Consider the following 20551-nt stretch of genomic DNA (forward strand, 5'->3'; position numbering starts at 1 on the left):
CCATCCTGGATTACCTGCTTCACTTAAAGCACTGGGGCTTGCCTTCTCTTCGATCAAGATGCACTTGGCAGCCATATCTGCCTTCCCTCCTCACATCCAGGGTAAATTGGTATTCTTGCAGGAGATGTCAATCAGGTTCCTGAAGGGCCTTGAACGTCTTTCCACCGATCTGGGACCCAGTCTCCCAATGAGACCTCAACCTAGTCCTCTACAGGCTCACAGGTTCCCTCTTTGAGCCCATGACTTCTTGGTCCCTTTCCCATCTGTTGTGGAAGGTTGCATTCCTTGTAGCGATTACCTCGGCAAGGCATGTATCCGAGATCAAAGCCTTCACTTCGGAGCCACCAAACACGGTAATCTACAAAGACAAGATCCAGCTGCAGCCCCATCTGGCTTTCCTGCCTAAGATGGTGTCGCATTTCCATGTCAACCAAGATATCTTCCTCACGGTGCTCTGTCCGAATCCTCACTCTACCACTGAGGAGAGGCGGCTGCACGCTCTGGATGTCCGACACGCCCTGTGTTCTATCTGGAGCACACGAAGCCCTTCCGCAGATCAACCCAGCTCTTTATCGTGACATCTGACAGGATGAAGGGCCTTTCGGTGTCCTCTCAGAGGATTTCAAATTGGATCATCACCTGCGTCCGTACTTGTAATGATTGGCACAGGCTGTGTCTCCACCGATAGTGAAGGCTTACTCGCCTAGGGCTCAGGCGTCTTCGGCTGCCTTCCTGGTGCATGTCCCTATTCAGGACTTGCTGGGCCATGATGTAGTCTTCAGTACGCATGTTCATGACACATTACGACATCACCCAGCAAGCCAGAAATGATGCTGGCTTTGCCAGAGCTGTGTTGTAATCAACATGTCCATGAACTCCAACCCGGCTCCGGTGACACTGCTTGGGAGTCACCTACAATGGAATGGACCAGGGTTGCCAACTTTCGACTCAAACAAAACCGAACACCCTTCCCTGCCCCCGCCCCACTCCTCCTCTGAGGCCCTTCCCCTTCTCTGAGGTCCCGCCCCCAGTTCACTCCCTCTGTCGCTTGCTCTCCCCACCCTCACTCACTCGCTCATTTACGTTGGGGTACAGGAGGGGGTGTGGGCTCCGGCTGAGGGTATGGACTCAGGTGGGGCCAGGGATGAGGGGTTTGGGACGCAGGAGGGGGCTCCAAGCTGGGGGGTGGAGCTGTGGGGTTTGGAGTATGGGAGAGGGCTCCAGCTGAGATAGGGGCTTGGGGTGTGGGAGGGGGTATGGGCTCTGGTCTGGGGGTTCAGGTTCCAGGGTGGGGCCAGAAATGACGGGTTCAGGGTGCGTGAGGGGGCTCCGGGCTGGGGGTTGGGGTGCGGGCTCCAGATGGGGGTGCAGGCTTTGGTGTGGGGCTGGGGATGAGGGATTTGGGGAGCAGGAGGGTGCTCTGGGCTGGGATCGAGGGGTTCAGAGGGAGGGAGGGGGATCAGGGCAGGGGATTGGGGTATGGGGGGGTGAGGGTTCCAGCTGGGAGTGCGGGCTCTGGGGTGGGGCTGGAGATGAGGGGTTTGGGGTGCAGGAGGGTGCTCCATGCTGGGATCAAGGGGTTCAGAGGGTGGGAGGGGGATAGGGGTTGGGGTCTGGGAGGGGGTCGGGGTGCAGGCTCCAGGCAGCGCTTACCTCAAGCAGCTCCTGGAAGCAGTGGCATGTCATTTCTCCAGCTCCTATGCGGAGGCATGGCCCGGTGGTTGCAGGCGTCACCCTCGCAGTTCCCATTGGCCATGGCTCCCAGCCAATGAGATCTGCGGAGGTGGTGCTTGGGGCAGGGGCAGGGGCAGGGGCAGGAGCAGTGCATGGAGCCCCCTGGCTGCCCCTATGCCTAGGAGCTGGAATGGGGGACATGCCGGCCGCTTCCTTGAGCTGCGCAGAGCCAGGTAGGGAGCCTGCCTTAGCCCTACTGCACCGCCGACTGGACTTGTAATGGCTTGGTCAGCGGTGCTGACCGGAGCCGCCAGAGTCCCTTTTCGACCGGGCATTCCAGTTGAAAACCGGACACCTGGCAACCCTAGAATGGACATGAGTAAGCACTCGAAGAAGAAGATACGGTTACACCCTTTCATAACGGTTGTTCTTTGAGATGTGTTGGTCATATCCATTCCATGACCCGCCCTCCTGCCGCTCCGTCGGAGTTCCTTCCGGCAAGAAGGAACTGAGCGAGGGGGGAGTCGGCGGCACCCTTTATGCTGGTGCGTACACGCACCACTCCAGAGGGCATCAGACCTGGTCCCCTGTGGATACCACTGAGGGAAAATCTTCCGGCACTGATGCATGTGGCGAGCGCACACACACCTACAATGGAATGGCCATGACCAACACGTCTCAAAGAACAACACTTATGAAAGGTAACCGTCTTTTGTGACTGGTCAGATAAGTCACATGCTGTGGGGAACTTTCCTGGCTCATACACTACCCTGGTGAAGTGGGCTAGCGAAAGGATCTGAGTCCTTGCTCCCTCTTCCTTTACCCAGAGCCTTGGTTGACTCGAGGGCTCCCCTTCCACTCTCCTGTGTAGCAGAGTCCTCGTAACCCCAACAAGGCTGGGCCCAGGATTCCTGGGAGGCTCGACCCCCAACCTTGTTGTGGTCACTTGGGATAGGGGCTAGGGTGTCCCCACTCCACTCTGGATGCTTGCCTGACCCACTGATCATTGCATACAGCTCAAAGCAAATACAATTTTTTAAACAGCAACCGATTTAAAAAATAAGGAAAAACTGGGAAAGGTGAAAGGGAAATCCGTCACCCCGGGACTGCCACAGCCAGCATCTCTGGCACGTCAGGGCAGTTCAGTCTGTTCCTCACACGTCCCAGGCCCCTGCCCAGGCCCTGGCTGTGCTGCAGGGATGCTGCGGGTCGGACACTTGCTCTGGCAGTGGCCACACGCCCTCAGGCTCTGGGTGGCAGGACCCTTCTTCCCAGTGTCAGCGTCCTCCCCCATGCCGTTGGGGTACGGTCGTCCCTCCCCCCAAGTCTGGCCTGCAGGGCCCCTTGCATTGGGCCCGCTGCCCAGGGTCCCCCTCGCCCTCCCCAGCTGCTCCCTGCACCCGGCTCCGGACGGCTCCAGCCCCAGCCCTGCTGCTGCTGCTCTGCCTCCCTCCCCCCGGCTGCTTCTCTGGCCCCTCTGGCTCTGATTATTGCACGTCTGCGCCCAGCACCGGTCTGCTCCCTGGGCTGCCTCTTGCCGGTGCGGCCCAGCTCCCCAGCTCAGCTCGGGCCCCTGCTCTCCCATGAGCTCGGCCCCACTCGGTCTGACCCAGGCCATTCCAGCTCCCATGGACGAGGGGACCCCCCTGGCCTCCTGACTCCCTCATTGGCCTGCCCGCCCTGTCAATCAGGCTGACCGGGAGCGTTGGCCTCTCCCCATTGCCCCTGGGGACTGTCAGTCTCAGGGTCCTGATGCCCCATCCACCCTTCCCCTTTCTTTTGGGACTGGGAGCGAGCAACCCAACCCCCTCCGCCCCCCGAGTGTTAATGAGGGGCCAACAGCCCCCTGACAGTGATTTAACAATTGTTAATTTACGTTTTGAGAGCGCTAGGCATTGTGCGGCCTCTGCCCTGCCCTGAAGAGCTCACAGCCTAACACAACAAGCATGAGCCGAAGAGAGAAACGGAGCTAATGTACCGTTCAAACTCGATCTCCAGTATCCCCGCCTGCCCGCCGGCCAGCCGTGCCCTCAGGGCCGCCAGATTCCTTGCTGGCGCTGACATGGGAAGTCAGTGGTCTCAAGGCAGCGGTTCCCAAACTGCGGGTCGTGCCCCCAAGCGGAGTTGCTCCATCAGCAGGTCGGGGCGCGGCGTCCCGCGGGTGGGGAGGTCGCCATTTCACACAGTGAAGCTATTTTACTCCACAAAATGGCGCCTGCCATGCAGCGTGGAGTCACGCACGCTGTGCGCCGGGGGCCATGGGCAGCAAGGCCTCTGCAAATGGGGTCATGCAGTGGGAGCTGCTGCACTAGGGGCTAGTGGTTCAGGTAAGTAGCCTGCGATCAGGGTACTCGCCTGGCACTGGGTAGGCCTGGATTCAAGTGCCTGCTCTGTCACTGAGTCCCTGTGTGGCCTTGGGCAAGTCACTTGGACCCAGATCTAAACGTATTTCGACTTCTAGCTCCCACGGAAGTCTACAGAGGTTGGGAGCCTAAATCCCTTTTGTGGATATGGCTCCTAGTCTCCCTCAGCCACAGTTGTCCACATGTACAATGGGAATAACGACCCTGCCCTGCCCCCAGGGCTGCGTGAATCCATTATAGACTGCGAGGTACAGAGTGCTGCGCTGATGGGGGCCAGGTGCGTGCCTGAGCTAACCCTCATAGGAATCTATTGCGATAGGTGACGTGACGTTGGCAGACCCCAGTGTGCTTCTGAGAATCAGCCCCAATGGGTGGCTGTGGCGGGCAGTGCTGTTGGAGCGGGGACGAGGCCAACGTCGTGAGCAAGGAGGGGTCGGAGCTGGGAAGGTTTAGAAAGTGAGGCCAAGAGGAGGAGTGGGAAAGCAGGGACCTGGCAAAGGGATTAAGAGGGTGGCCTGGTCCTTGCGGCTCTCATCTGTACCTGATGGGCGGAGGGACACGCTGGCAAGTCTTTGGCAGCATTTTCATCCCAAGCCGCGTCCTGGCTGTTCTCTGTCAAAGGGCACCGGAAAGTGGGGAGACACCTCCTGGTCTGGTCTGAGTCAGCACAAACGTCACTGGCCCTGGGCATCGCGCTAAACAGCGCAGACGTCACCCAGCACACGCAGCTGGCAGCCCCAGCATGTTGCAAACACACGTTAGGATGCTAGTCTTGCAATCAGGGCTCCTGGTGCCCTTCCAGCTCCACCATTCGTTCCTTGGTGCCCTTGGTCAAGTCGCTTCCCCCTGTAACAGGGAGGTACCGCTGCCCTCCTTTGCCGAGTGCTCTGGGGCTGCAAAGCGCTGGCCGGGCTGGTGTCAGGGTGGCAGACCTGAGGCTGCAGTGGGCTGGCCGTCAATCTCACCACAGTCCGTGTGCGCACCTGGCAGTGAACCAGGGGCAGGGGCCTTTCTTCTGATGTTGTCCTCTGCTCCAGTGGGGCCCAGCCCAGGGCACAAGGGAGGTTTCTGCGTACACACACACCGGCAGCAGCTCCTCTGGGGTGCCCATCAGTCAGTGCGCTGGCGGCATGGTCCTGGAGCAGCCCCTCTCCCACACCCATGGACCTCGCACACTGGGGACAGAGAGAAGGGCTGCTGTGACCCGTAAGGACCCCCAGGATGTTTCATCCTCAGAGAGGGGAGCCAGGCAAACTGCTCCTCCCCTGCCTCTGCTGGGCCCTCCAGCTCCACAACCCCACAGCCTCCCCTAGGCCCTGGCACTGCCCTGCGCCAGGCCGGCAGCCTCACTCTGCCACCCCCTGCAAACCTCAGACCTGTGCCCTCCCATCAGGAATCAGGCTGGCCCTGAGCCCAGCCTGCCTGGCCCGTTCAGCCTGCGGGGCCCTCACCACGAGGGAGTCGGGGTCACGCTCCCGAGGGCACTGCTGAGGGGTTTTGGTCTGTGGCCCGTGAAAGTGGCAGGGCCAGCAGAGCATGGGGGGCTGGGGTCGTGCTCCCTGAAGTTCCTGGTATCACAGAGCCCCTCCCGCAGTGGGATTCCCGCCCCAGGGTGAGGGGTCAGTGAGGGCAGCAGCAGGACTGGAGTGCTGAGTGGAGCGGGGGACAGGACGGGGGACCCAGCGCCAGGGGCGTGAGGAGGAGAGTGGGCGTCACGACAGGGGAGAGAGCAGTTGGGAAGGAGGAGATGGAAGGCCCACACCTGGGGGTCAGAGGGAACCCCAGGGACCCAGCAAAGGGGAACGGGTGTGGGGAGGCAGAGGGGATACACTAAGCTGAATTTGTTCTCCATCCCAAGCACTGTCCGCTCGACACAGGCCAGGGCATGTGGTGCCCAGGGCAGCGGCTGTGCTGGTCACTGCTGTGCTCATGCCATGGCAGGCTTGGGGAGCCAGCCCCCTGTGCGCACGCAGGGTGGGGCATGGCAGGGTCTTGGGATGAGGCGTTTGGGCAGCCTACAGGCAGGAGCAGGGCGCTGCCAGGCTCCTGGGGAGCTCTGTGCCACGCTGCCTCTGTCCCTGCCCGTTGCACTCCCTGGGGCGGGGAAGAGGGCGCTATGCTGCCAGGGCAATTGGACAGGCAGGAGCCCAGCCTGCCATCCTCAGCCTCCTCCTAGCAGCCCTCGACTCCTCCCCATCGCCTCAGTGCACTGACCAGGTAGGAGTGAAACACCTGGGGGCTGCATGTTCTCCTGGGCGCTCTTGCACGACAGAGGCCTGGGCATTGGGCTTTCTCCCTTTGATGAGACCGAAGGCGCAATGCTGCACAGATCAGTGCTGGCCCGTTTGCCAGCAGCTCTGCACTGACTTGCTCCTATTTTGCAGGTTTGCAGGCGATTGTCTGGACCCTGCTGCTAACGCTGTGGGTGACACTCCCCCACCCCACACTGGCTCTACTCCAGGGCCAGCAACAAGGAATCTCTGGGCCTAGCTATGCAGTCGAGGGCTGAACTGAAGGATCTGCTCTCTCCCTGGCTCGTTCCGTGCAGAATATAACATTGTGCAGGGGCTGCAGCCACAACAGGCTCCTGCAGGCGGAAAGGTGCCTTTGGGTTTATCATGGCGCTCCACAGGCCAGCAGCAAAGCACAGAGGCAGCACGATGGAAAAGAGCCACTCTAGTCTTGTTGCCTGAACCACTGAAACTGGAGCACCGTTACGGCTGGAGACAGGGACCAGGGGGCTGGAGGGGGCTCTGAGCAATGGATGATTCACCGGAGGAGACTACGGAACAGACAGCAGGGGAGCCACGGGCAGGGCCTGTGGAGGAGGCGCTCCCGTGCCCGACTCACGTCTACACACTGTGTATTAGGAACCTGAACCCCAAGTACTCGCAAGAGGTTCTCTGCAGCATGCTGAAGGACATTCTGGGCACCGCCAGCCTCCCCCTGCAGCGGCACGACATAGAAGTGGTGAAGAAACCGAGACGGGCCTACGCCTTGGTGCAGGTGGCCACTGAGCTGAGCCTGGAGAACGTCCTGAAGCAGCTCCAGGTTGCCTCGGACATGGAGCAACGTCTCCTCAGGGAGCTAGTGATGAAAGGGAAAACCCTGGTGGTGGAGGAAGGCAAGAGAGCCTTGCCCAGCGCTAAGGAGTGCCAAGAGGTAGGCCCAGGCATTGTGCCGGGACAGGCACAATGCACTACACTAGCAGTGTGATAGCGAAGGCCAGTGGGGCGGGCTGGACAGGGCTGGACATGCTGCCTCTTGGTACTGAGATCACCAGGGCAGCAGGACAAGGGGGAGTTCCCACCCAGGAGACCTAAGCCCCAGCAGCACTTCCATCCGAAGGCTGGGCGCTTCGTTACTCCCCCCTTCCAAGAGATGAGCCACCTCATCCCATGGGCTAGAGCAGGCATGTGAGCTTCTAAGAAGCAGAATGCCCCAGCAATCGGCACTGCCTGCAGGATTACTGGGCCCCATGGTTTGCTCTGCAGCCATGCCGCCTTCCTGGCTTGGCCCTGGAATGGGGCAGAGCTTCCCCATCGACCCCCGCGCTGGGTTCCCCGTCTGGCCAGCTCGTGAGGTCATCCACCCTGGGATAGCTTCTCTCCTAACCATCGTGTCTAGGAGATGCGCTGAGATAGGACACGCCGAGATACAGTGCAGTCAAAGGTGACATCCACCCCTCTGCTCGAGGTCCTTGTGCCACCTAATCCCTCTTAACCCCCGTTAAGGGACTGCGCTGTGCCTTGTGCTGCCCCCTGCCCGAGGGAGGGGGGATTCACCCCCTCTGCATAGACAGAGCCAGAGCTGCTGACCTTTTTTTAATCACTAAGTTGTTACTACATTCCCCCTCCCATTAGCATCGAGGAGACAGCACGGCTAAAAGAGACCAGCTGGAGTCCGTTCCTTCTTGTGCACCATCAACAGAACTGTTTGCATGTTCCAATCCGTTCAACTTGGGCAAGTCCAGCCAAGGCCCTGGGGCTGTGTCTCTAGGGGCATGATTAGGAGACAATGAGGGTTGTCCCTGTGCTACCAAGGATATAATTTGGCCCCGTGGAACCTTTAACACAGATGATAATGTGCGGGAAGGAAAGAGTCCAGCTTGACTCTCAGATCCCAGAGAAATTGGCAGGAGCAGTCAAGTAACCAGTGCACTGGAAAACGTGCTACAGGGAAGGACCTGGCAGTGTCCAGGGAGATAGGACTGTGTGACGTGGACTGACTTACACAATGGGCATCCCCATTAATTTCAGGGCAGAATTTTGTTGATTTTTAAGGCCAGTGGGTAGTACTATGTTCATGCAGCCTGACTCCCTGCAGAACACAGGCCAGAGAATTTCACGGTTCCTGCATCCAGGATAGTAATTTGCAGTTCTGCTCTGACATGTGACTGAGAATGGCATCATGGGCTCCATACTTGGTTTTTCTCCATGACTCCAGCTCAGGCATGCTCAGTCTACTGCTAAAAAGACGAGCTGTCGAACTGCCAGCGCTGCCAGCTCCCCCAGGATCTGGGAGTCAGGCTGGGCTCTTTTCCTCCTCACACATCAGCACCAGTTACAAAGACGCTGTATGGAACCCCCAGGCCTTCAATGGGTTTGCCCAGGGACAAGGGGAGAATGAAGTAAATGGTTCTGGGGATGCTGCACGAGACGCAATAGGCTCCAGCGCCCTCGCCTGTCACTGGGCTGCTCTGACGGGAGTAAGAAGCCTGCAGCTCAGCTGGTGATTCTCACAGGGGGCAGATCTGAGTATAGTCACTTGTTGCAGCCGGACTGCAATTAAATAAAAGGGCCCATGTGCTTTAAAGCCTGAATATTATTATGACGAGGGCCCTTGTGCTGTTGTTATAACGCTGGCTGCAGTCGTCTGTGTTGCCCCCACGCTGCGCTGTCTCCATATCTGTCTCTGCATGCATGTGTCGTTTACTCTTTCTGCCTCTGCACAGAGTGACACAGAGGTGACTGGAGCCAGCACCCCAGAGTCTCCCGTGCTGGGGCGTTTGCAGGCTGGCAAGAGCAGGCTGCGGGGGTCCGAGGAAGCCCAACCCAGCCCTTGTTGGAAGGGCCCCCCTCCAGCCCAGAAGCTGGCGGAGCGGCCGGCAGCGTTTCTTAGCGGCACCAGGTCAGACAGCGCCATTGTTCGGCGGGAGATCGTGGGCCAGGAGCGCTTGTTCTATGGAGCCTTCATGGGGAGTGAGACCAGGAACGTGGAGTTCAAGCGGGGTGGGGGGGAATACCTGAGCGTGACCCTCAAACACCACGTCCGGAAGTATGTGTGTGCCTTCCTCAACAGCGAAGGGGGCAGCCTCTTCGTGGGGGTGGAGGACAACGGCTTCGTGAATGGGGTCAGGTGTGGTCACAAAGAGGAGGACCGCATCCGCCTGCTCATCGACTCCCTTCTGAAAGGGTTCAAGCCGCAGGTGTTCCCTGACGCCTACACCCTGACCTTCATCCCTGTGGTCAAAGCAGAAGACACCGGTATCTTCCTGAAGGTGATCCGGCTAAGCGTTCATCTGCCCAGACAGCAGGGAGAGCTGCTGCTTTATGAAACGGACCAGGGAGAAGTGTACCTGCGCCGGGACGGCAGCATCCAGGGACCACTCTCAGGGAGCGCCATCCAGGAGTGGTGCAGGCAGGTAACTGGCATGCAAGGGCCGCTAATACAGCAAGGCAGCAAACGGCTGCTAACTACAGGGTGAACCTGAGCTGCACCCAGCGATGCTGTTGCAGCCTGCCCCACAGGGGGAACTGCAGCCCCCCATGCCGAAGGGATCCAAGGGGGGATTCACCCCTGAGCAGAGTCAGTGCAAGGCTGAATTCCACCCGTCTGTGGCTCGGCTCTCACCAACAGGCCCTAGGCAAAGCCATGGGGAGATGGTTTGATCCGCAGACCCTTTCTTTGTCTGTCTCTCTGTCTACGTACATGCCTTCCCTCACTGGCTTTCAGAAGACTTGGTCACAGTGCTTTCCGATACCCACTTTGTCCCTTGTATTTGTCCGTGTTTGTTGTCTCTGGCCCTTACAGCACATGTGTCGTGTAAAGGACCTGCATGGGCACAGCGGGGTCCAGACAACCGTGGTTATTAACTAGCCCTGGCCAGCTAGCCCAGCCACAGATACACACTGCTGATCTTCAAGGTCCTGGTGGTTTCCGAGACAGGAGACAGTGAGCACCATTAGATGCCACCCAATTCCTAAACACCACAATTTCACAGAAGGGTTAGGAGCAAAAATACACACAGTGGAAAATAACGCTGAGACTCCAAGAAATCATTGTTTAAAGTAGCTCCAGAAAACGTAGCCATCTCCCCACTTCCACCAAAGTGCCTAACACATTTTGATTAGAAGATAAAATGATCACTCTTCATTTGGCAAAGTTGTCCATCACAGAGTTCTGGTTTGGTGCCATTTCTTGTGAATGGATACAATGATAATGATCTTGAATTATTATAGTATTATTAATTTAACCTGTAAAATGTAACTACATATTCCAGTCTTTACTTACCTATAGTACAGTTGCTTCCCGCACCGCTGAAATCCAGCCACCTCTGAGGTGAAATATGGCAGATTCGCTAAGGCCTAGGGCTGGGTTAGGGTCAGGGATCGGGTTGGCGTTAGGTTGACTGTAACTTTATGGTTAAGGCTCAGGCTAGGTTTAGGTTTTGGCCTAAGTTGCAATTAGGGCTGGGGATACTTTACATCAGGTGAGGTTACTGCTCTGCCTAGGCTTAGGGTTAAAGTTAGGCCCAAATTAGGGTTACTTCTCGGGTGAGAGTTAGCGTGTTACTGCTCAGTGTATGCAGTGTTATTGTAAACTTTTAGGTTCGGGTTACTTCTCGGTCTAGATTTAGGGTTAGGAATATCTTTAGAGTTACTGCTTGGCTTACACCTAAACCTGGTTTAAGAGTAGGCACAGATTAGGGTTAGGGTTAGGTTTGGGGTTATTGCTTGGCCTATGCCTGTGGCTAGGTTTGGGAATAGGGTTACTTTCCAGCGTATGTCTAGTTTTAGGGTTAGGTTAGGGTGACTGTTCAGGGTAGAGGGAGTGGTACTGCTTGGCCTAGGTCTCGTGTTAGGGTCACGTGTTGGTTTAGGGTTAAAGTTAGGACTAGGTTAGGGTTAGAGTAAGGAACAGTGGTCACCCAACACCCAGGATTAGCATTAGGGTTAAATTTAAACCTATATGAAGGTTATTGTTAGAGAAAGCATTCAGCCTAGGCACCGGGCTAGGGCTGGTGTTAGGGTCACCTCTCAGCCTAGCTTTAGGGTTAGCATTAGGCCTAGTGCTAGGTTTAGGGTTACTGCTTGGTCTACCCCTAGGATGAGAGGAAGGGTTGGGGTTAGGGCTACTGCTGGCCCATATGCAGGATGCGGGTTATTGCTGTAGCCTGCAGAAAGAATGGATCACCCAGGCCATGTCACCCCCAAAGCCTTTCTTTCCCCCCTCATCCTGCCCTGGCTGGTTCTGGGACCTACCCATTGCCCCGTCATCACTCGCTCCCCAGGCCCCTTCCCTTATCGCTCCAGTGTTCAGATGTCCTGTGTGCTGACCGTTGTCTGAATCTCCTTAGCCATTTCCTTGCCCTGTGTGCCACTGCTCTTTTAATCTCATGTCAAAGGCACTGCCCTTGCTGGGTCTCTCTAGCCTGCCTCTAAGGGGCTGTGTCATTTCCCATCCGAAGAGCTGGGAGAGGAGTGCTCTATAATGTAGATTCCCCCAACCCCTCCAGAAATTTACTCTCATCATTAGCAAGAGAGTCACCTTCATCTTCTTTTAAGGTTTTTGTACCACCAGCTTTCTTCACTGCTCCCCCTGACTCAAGGCTCCAGCACAGGCAAGGGCTTTTCACACACACCAGGCAAGGGTAGTGGTGTGGCCGTCACAAACACTGGCATGTTTGCACGTGCTTTTGCCAGGTGTCCTGGCTGAATTCTAAGCTGGGTGATTGCACTCTACCTCCCTAGCAGGCTGCTCTGATTGCAGGGAGGCACTAGCCTCATTTTAAGCTGTGTAGGCTGATATTTTGCTTTGGATCCATGCCGTCCCTCTACCTTTCTTTTTGTGCTGTCATGTTTAGTTCAAGGCTATTATTTTTATCACATAGGGACAAATAAAACAAGTCACAGATGCACGGTTTGCCCACATACAGAAGGGAGGGGCTCCGTGTCTGCAAAAAGCAATCCCTATCCTATAGGCAGAAGTGGCTGGGGTCTTGTTTTTTTTCTTTCCTCAAAAGCTCTTGTAGCCTTGCTCCCTGCTTTTATAAGTGCTGGTGTAGGCTGGTTAACACTACACCCAAACCTGGCAAGTCACCTGCTAGAATCTCAGCTGTAATGAACCTGCAGAGTAGCGGCTTCGCTCTCAGGTGTTCACCATGCAGTGAATGAGCCCATGGATGTGGCAAGGGAGTTAGGGCGAGATTCACAAAGGGGATGCAGACATTGTAATACTGTGTGTGACAAGGTTAACTCCTGGGTGCCCTGCCATCCCGTGGAATTCACAGCTCCAAGGTAGACCCCATACTTCCCCATGCAGTGCATAGGGAGCGTAGGGCCTAAGAGAGGGATTCACAAAAGCCAGCCCAGGATCTGCCTAAGCTAGCCAGGAACGAAATGCTGAGGAAAGGGGCAAGGCTTAGGGCTCAGCTCCACAAATGTACTTAGGTGCCTAACTCCCCTTGATCTGGGTCTTAGGCACCTGACAAGCAGGGCGGGGTGCCTGTCTCTGCAGAGGGTTCTCAGCCATATACCCTCTCCTGGAGGTAGGTGCCTGAGCCAGGTCAGCCCTTTCTTGGGAAAAACAAGTGACCCCCTCACAGCCACTAGCCCCCTGGGTTGGGCATGGAGGTGGGAGAGTCAGGTTCACGTCCTCGCTCCAATGACCATTTATTAGTTATACACAGTGGAACAGCCTCAATAGGGGAGAGAGACCCACCCCCCAACAGCCTAGTAGTGAGGACGCCAAAGCAGGCAGCATAGGGATTCAAAGCTGGCTATCCCACAGCCCAGGTAAGTGGGCTAGTGGGTAGCCCGGGGGCCAGGTGGACAGAGGCACACACCTGCTCTTTCCCCTGGCTGCCTTTTGTGCAGGCTAGCCATGCTCACAGCACAACTCTCACATCAGGCCCTGCATGCAAGCTCGTGTGAGAAGTGCACTGAGGATTAGGCGTGACCTAGGGCTCAGACCAGCTTGTTAATTAGCTAGCACTGCACATGCCCACCAGGAGAAACTTAAGGGTTAGGTGGCAGCTGAATGGTAATTTTGTGAATGGCAGAGGTACCTAAATGTTGGACTTCAGCACCTAAAGAAGCAGTCAGGTACTTCAATCCCTTTCTGAATCTAGCCCGTAGCTGCTGTGCCCATGGCTCTCAGACAGAGTGACTGTGCGGTTGTACCTCCCCAGAAATGGACAGGAGAAGTGAGGAAGCTGGAAGAGCGGATAGAGAGTTTGATGAAGGAGAAGGAGAGCCTGCAGCAACAAATCAACCAGCAGCGGAGCTGGAATCCCAAATCTAGATTCTGCACCATCCTGTGAGTCACAACAGAGCAGGAGCGGGAGCAGCACGACTGGAGCCAGGGGAAAAGTAGTAAGGAAAAGGAATCAGTTCATTTATATTTGTATAGATTTTGAAAGTAAATTTATTGCAATATAGCGCACTGGCCGAGTAACTCCAGGGTAAGGCTTGCCTTGTTCATCTCTGGGCAGCATGCCGCCCTGCAGCTGACGGCTGTAACATAGCGTATTTGTTGTGAGTTTGACTCCAGCTCTGACTAGCTGGACTTTATGCCATTGGGAACCTCTGCATCACTGATCGCTCTGCCCATGAAGTTACAAAACCCCAGAGACTATGAACAGTATTTCCCTTGTGAAATCAGGTGGAAACTGAGACAGTCTCAGTCCAGGGGAGAAATGTTTTCAAAACCTGGCAACTTAATTTAGCCAACTAAGGAAGTGCTGAGACCCCAGAGATAGTGTGTGTTCCTCATCCAAACTGGCAACTGTGTGCAGATGTGGTTGCCCCATCTCAAAAAAAGATATATTGGAACTCGAAAAGGTTCAGAAAAGGGCAACAAAAATGATTAGGGGTATGGGACAGCTTTTGTATGAGGAGTGATTAATAAGACTGGGACATTTCAGCTTGGAAAAGAGACGAATGAGGGGGATGTGATAGAGGTCTATAAAATCATGACTGGTGTGGAGAAAGTAAATAAGGAAGTATTATTTACTCCTTCTCATAACACATGAAGTAGGGGTCACCAAATGAAATTAATAGGCAGCAGGTTTAAAACAAACAAAAGGAAGTATTTCTTCACACAACGCACAGTCAACCTGTGGAACTCCTTGCCAGAGGATGTTGTGAAGGTTCAAACAAGAACTAGATAAATTCATGGAGGATAGCTCCATAAGTGGTTATTAGCCAGGATGGGCAGGGATGGTGTCCCTAGTCTCTGTTTCCCAGAAGCTGGGAATGGGCAACAGGAGTAGATCACTTGAGGATTCCCTGTTCTGTTCATTCCCTCTGGGGCTCCTGGCATTGGCCACCGTCAGAAGGCAGGATACGGGGCTAGATGGACCTTTGGTCTGATCCAGCATGGTGGTACTTACTGTGCAGCCACTCCAGCTTGAGTAATGATTGTGTATAAGAAGCAAGGCCATGCCTGTTTTGAGTCTTGGGGGTGTCTGACCTAAAAGGTACAGGTTAAGCTTTTCTTTCTATTTGTACTTTAAATAAGAAAGGTAGTGCTCTTCTTGCAACACCCTCTACTCCCTTCCTAAGCATCTTGTGAAGGGCAGCATCAATTATCCATGCCCTGGAGGGCATATCTCATTGCCTACCAGGTGGCTTTACATTGGAAGAGGACGGGCCATGGTATGGGGGGCATGCAGCAGTGGGTATTATCATAAAGCAGGTCTATGATTTGTCTATGATTATGGTAGATTAGTCTATGATTTAGATGTACCACTGCTTTCTGAATATCTATCCTACCGCCTTGGGACCTTGGCGATGCTCAGGGCTTACCCCCACCTTCTCACTGCCACTGCGGCCTTGGACATATTTAGATTTGGAAACTGAGCCTTCTGGAATGCTCCATAAGCAGGGGGCCTTGGCCCAAAACTCGGCTTGAGCAACTGTCATAGTTTCCTGTTCATCTGAAGGGAACTGGAGACATGCCGTATCGAAGGGCATGTTAACCTACAAACTTTTGCCCATGCAAGTTATGTTGGCATAAAGCCACCGTAGGCATATACTTGGTGCCTTGCACGGTGCTGTGCATACTCACCAAAAGCACTTGTGTCAAAGCACAGTGCAATGTACCATGAGTAGGTATGCCAGTGTGCAACTTGCTCGTGTCCAACGCACTGTCTTTTGGGAAGTTTTGGCCACATATGGTGGGACAGAAACAAATCACACGGGTGACTGGGCACAAGGGGTCAAGTTTCAGTTTTGCAACTTTCTCCACAAAACAAGGCCATCTCTAGCCCATCATTTTTGCATCTATTGTGAAAATCCCACAAACCCACATCGGACTTGTTACTGCCTGTGATCTCCGACAGCAGTACAGAGCCTGCATAGCTCTGCACTACTGTCACGAGCATGATGATCCTCTGGTATCTGCAGAGCTGCAAGAGCCCTGGGGAATGTGAAGATTTCCTGGAGTCAGATTGCCATGGGACAGGGCAAGAACCACTTAGATTGTTGGTGGTGTTCATGGAGCAGCTAAAAGGGGGTGGGGGTGCTGCTTCTGGGCCTGAGAAATAAGCACAGACTGGTGGGATCACAATATAATGTAGGTTTGGGATGAGAAGCAGCGGATGCAAAACTTTCAGATACAAAAAGCCACAGTCCTGGATCTGTGCGCCAAGCACACCCCAAGTCTCCCGTGCAGGGACACCAGAATAAGAGCTGCACTGACAGTGGAGAAGCGACTAGCAGTTGCATGGTGGAAACTTGCAATGCTGGATTGTTACCAATCAGAAATTATTCTGGAGCAGGAAAATCCACTGTGGGGCTGCTGTCATGCAAGGTCATTAATTGTCTCCTGCTGCACAGGACTGTGATTCTGAGCAATGTGCAGGACATAATGGACAGATTTGCAGCTATGGTGTCCTGAACAGCAACAGAGTGATAGATGGCACATCTATCCCTATTTTGGCACCAGAGCACCTCACCACGGAGTACATCAACGGAAAGGGCTACCTTTCAAAAGTTACATAAGCACTGGCGGATCACCAGGGACGCTTCACTGACATCAACATTGGTGGCTCAGAGGGTGCATGATGCTTGAATCTTTAAGGACACAGGACTGTTCAGAAAGCTACAAGCAGGGACTTTCTCTTTTGACCGCAGATTACCATTGGTTATGTTGAAATGCCAATAGTGAGCCTGGAGGACACAGCCAACCCCTTACTCCCAAAACCGTGCACTGGCCATCTTGACCGTGCTAAGAAAAGATTCAGGGACCAGCTCAGCAGGCGAAGACTGAGAGCTGAATGTGCTTTTGGTAGATTGAAGGGACAACGACCTTGTTTACTCATGAGAACGGATCTCAGTGAGAAAAATACCCCGACGTTACAGCTTCCTGCTGGGTCCTGCAAAATATGGGTGGCAAAGGCAGAAAAGTTTCTGCTGGGGTCGAGCTAAGTTTGACCAGCCAAATACAAGGGTTATTAGAAAAGCTCAACGGCTCAAGGAGGCTTTGAAACTTGCTTTGCTGTCAATGTGTTATGGCTAACTGTGCTCCACCTAGCCTGGCAGTTTGGGGGAGTATGAGGAATGGTGCAGTGCTTGGAGCCCATCTATCAGACAATGCACCTATTACATTTGTGGGGCTTGCTGTACATTTATGATTATTACACTGTTTGTCACTGATCCTGTGAGCTGTGTCAAAGCATAGGCATCAGTAAGTGGGTGCTTCAGGACCCCGCTGCCCATTCTGCAGCATGTTGGGAACGAATAAAGATGAAAGACCTTTATGAGGAACAAACACTTTAAAAAAATTCTGTGCAAGTTAAGAGCAAATACTTTAAAACCTTAATTAATGTATGGAACAGATCTTAGAGGGGAAGGAACATTCATGTCCATTTTAGCCACACGCACATCAGTGTACGTGAAGCTGTGGTAGTCCTTGATGTCCCCTGCTGTGGAGTGGTCGGGGTAGAGATGCAGTTCCCTGGTGCCGTGTGGGATAGTAGGGGGAAGGGTGTAGGGAAGTGTTATACTGGAGTTCTCCATAGATTGCGAAGGGATGTGAGCCCCTGGCTGATGAACCGGTAGGTCCACAAGAGTCTGCAGTATCTGCATTTGTGGCTGGAAAAGCCCCATGATGTCCTGGTGCATCTCCCTCTCCTTTTCCTGCTGGGATGCCTGGGTCTTTCTCCTGTCTGCTCTTTCCTCCTCCACACAGTCTGCAATATCCACCCTCTCTGTGCATAGTCTGATGCAGCACTGGTTTGCAGGATCTCCCTGAACATGTCATCCCATGTTCTCTTCATTCTCCTTATTTAGCTCCGACATTCAGACAGTGGGGAGGGGATCCCCTTGAGGCTGCAATGGCAGCAGGTACAGCTAAAACCCAGCGATACCATTGTCAGCGTAGTCACAACCGAAAGAGAAAGTTAAGGTTCAGAACTCTCTTTCCTGGCTCCCCTAAAGGTTTCAACAAGACATGCTGACTGACGCTTCTGCTCGGAGCCCTTGTGCATGGCGTCACTCAGCTGCAAGCATGGCCCGCAAAGGACGAGGGAGATGATGGAACTATGAGGATAGGGCAGTGGCAATGAATCCTGTCACCATTTTCCACAGGCGGTGGTTCTAGCTGATCTCTCGCTCCTGAAGGGACCACAGGCAGACAGCACAGCTGCTTCTGGTGTCCTGAAGCCACTGGGCGCATATGCTGCTAGACTGTTTACTGCAATGGGGCCTGCCGACGTTATCTCTAAGTGGCGTGGGAAACGTCCTACTGAGGAGGAAGCAATAAGGCTGCCATCCCTAGAAACCTTCGGGAGAGGTTTGCTAAGTACCTCCGTGAATGTTTTATTGAGCTCTCCCAGGAGGATTCAAGGGACAGCTCTAGTAGCTAAAGAATCTGATCTGCACAGCTTCCCCTGCCTAACTGTACAGGGGAATGAAAAACAACCTCTCTGCGTACTGCTACACTTTCTGGTACAAGTAAATAGTGAAAAGGAGATAGCTGTGTCCTGCTAAGTTGGAGGAACCATCATTGTAATGGAAAATACATTTACCTGAGGAAGGAAGCTCACCCAGGCTCAACTGCCAGGACTGCAGTGGAGTCTCAAACAGGCCCTGACTCTCGGCATAGCTGAACTCCCTGCTTTCACTTCCCCCATCCTCCTCTTCTCTCCTTGCTATTCACTCAAGGGGCCTGGGACTTGGGCTCCTCAGAGGTATCCACAGTGGTGTGGCAGGGTGATAGCAGGTCTGCTGCTTGGCACTGGATTGACTGCTGGCCTCCTGATAAGCCTGTTGTACTTCCTTTGTTTTCATGTGACTGCTAATCCCTGTCACCCCTTCTCCTTCATCAGCCGTGCAACCTGCTCAGGCATCCACCTGTCTACAGCCTCTCTTCTCCCCCCAGGCCCAGGAGAGCCAACAGCTCCTGCCTGCTCCAAGCTGGAGCGCAGCTGGAGGGTATTGACACAGGGGGCTGAGTGCCAACACCAGCGAGCAGCTAAGTGTGCTTGCTAAGCTAGATAATCAGGAAAAGGCATTTCAAAAATGTGTAGGGCTTTAAAGGATTGAAGGAGTTTTCTGGTCTCCCTGACCTCTGGGCAGTGGAGTGCACAATTGTGACCAGAAAGGTCAGCATCAGGCACTGTAGGACAGTTGCTGGAGGACTGTCAGGGTTGACATAGTTAATGCAGGGTTTACTTTGATGCTGCAACAACCTCAGTACAGCAACCATGGTTCAGTGCTGCTCAGGGAGGTGGTGGCGTTATGTCAACATCAAGGGGCACTTACATCAGTGGAAGACAAATTTAAGCATAAGCACCTGCAAGGCAGCTTATGTCAAACTAACTTTGTAAGCCTACGAGAAGGGAAAGTACAAATAAGTTCGCAAAAAGAAAAGGAGGACTTGTGGCACCTTAGAGACTAACCAATTTATTTGAGCATAAGCTTCTGTGAGCTACAGCTCACTTCATCGGATGCATACTGTGGAAAGCATAGAAGATCTTATTATATACACACAAAACATGAAAAAATACCTCTCCCCACCCCACTCTCCTGCTGGTAACAGCTTATAGCTCACGAAAGCTCATGCTCAAATAAATTGGTTAGTCTCTAAGGTGCCACAAGTCCTCCTTTTCTTTTTGCGAATACAGACTAACACGGCTGTTACTCTGAAGCTTATCTAAAGTGATCACTCTCCTTACAATGTGTATGATAATCAAGCTGGGCCATTTCCAGCACAAATCCAGGGTTTAACAAGAACGTCTGAGGAGGGGGGTGGTAGGAAAAAACAAGGGCAAATAGGCTTGAATAGAGACTGGGAGTGGCTAAGTCATTATGTAAGGTAACCTAAGTTAATTGTATCCAATTTGCAAATGAATTCCAATTCAGCAGTCTCTCACTGGAGTCTGGATTTGAAGTTTTTTTGTTGTAATATCGCAACTTTCATGTCTGTAATCGCTGGAAATGGCCCAACTTGATCATCATACACATTGTAAGGAGAGTGATCACTTTAGATAAGCTATTACCAGCAGGAGAGTGGGTTGGGGGGAGGTATTTTTTCATGCTTTGTGTGTATAAAAAGATCTTCTACACTTTCCACAGCATGCATCCGATGAAGTGAGCTGTAGCTCTCGAAAGCTTATGCTCAAATAAATTGGTTAGTCTCTACGGTGCCACAAGTACTCCTTTTCTTTTTGCGAATACAGACTAACACGGCTGTTACTCTGAAACCTACAAATAGGCTGAAAGTCATGCTGACAAGGCAAACAACAGCTGTTAGCTGCAAGGAGGACAGCAGTTTCGCACTAACATCAGTCAAGTATTGAAGCTTTGCATATCAGTATGTGAGAGGAGACGAGACTGAGATCACATGATCAATGCTGTCCCCAAAGTGTTCAGGCACCCATGAGTTCCCCAAGCCCAACTCAGGTGCTGAGTAGTTGCCTGCAGCCGTGATCTCATGCAGTGAGCATGAAGCCCAGGCCCTAGAGAAGTAGGGTGGATGGTTCAGGGTAGTACTCTGCCCTCTGACCCACAACTCCAGTGTGGGGCTAGGAAGTACACTGTCCCCTGTTCAGGCGACAAAGAACCAGTCCACTTGTCATTAAAAAGCCCAGATCCCTGGTGTGCAGGAGAATGGGGATTAGGAACAGCGTCCTGAACCATTTCTTCTAATTGTGCCTGGCTGATAGGCCCTGAGAGGAGAGCTTTGCAGGGCACAGCTGAACAGGAGCCATGGTCATTCATTACAACTGGGTGATCAGAGGTGCCCTTTGCAACTGGTGAAGTTAAACAATGTGGGGTTTTGCTGCT

General features: G+C 53.7%; 1 protein-coding gene across 1 annotated transcript; it reads left to right on the plus strand.

The window, feature by feature from the left end:
- Positions 1-6797: 6797 nt before the first annotated feature.
- Positions 6798-13613, plus strand: SLFNL1 (schlafen like 1; the record flags this gene model as incomplete). Its single annotated transcript, XM_084609770.1, has 3 exons — positions 6798-7199; positions 8992-9681; positions 13450-13613. 3 exons carry the CDS (start codon positions 6798-6800, stop codon positions 13579-13581), a joined length of 1224 nt encoding a protein of 407 aa, XP_084465896.1. The 3' UTR covers positions 13582-13613.
- Between the last annotated feature and the right edge of the window lie 6938 nt (positions 13614-20551).

The sequence above is a fragment of the Lepidochelys olivacea genome, assembly GCF_965140295.1.
Source record: "Lepidochelys olivacea isolate rLepOli2 genome assembly, chromosome: 19".
Lineage (NCBI taxonomy): Eukaryota > Metazoa > Chordata > Testudines > Cheloniidae > Lepidochelys > Lepidochelys olivacea.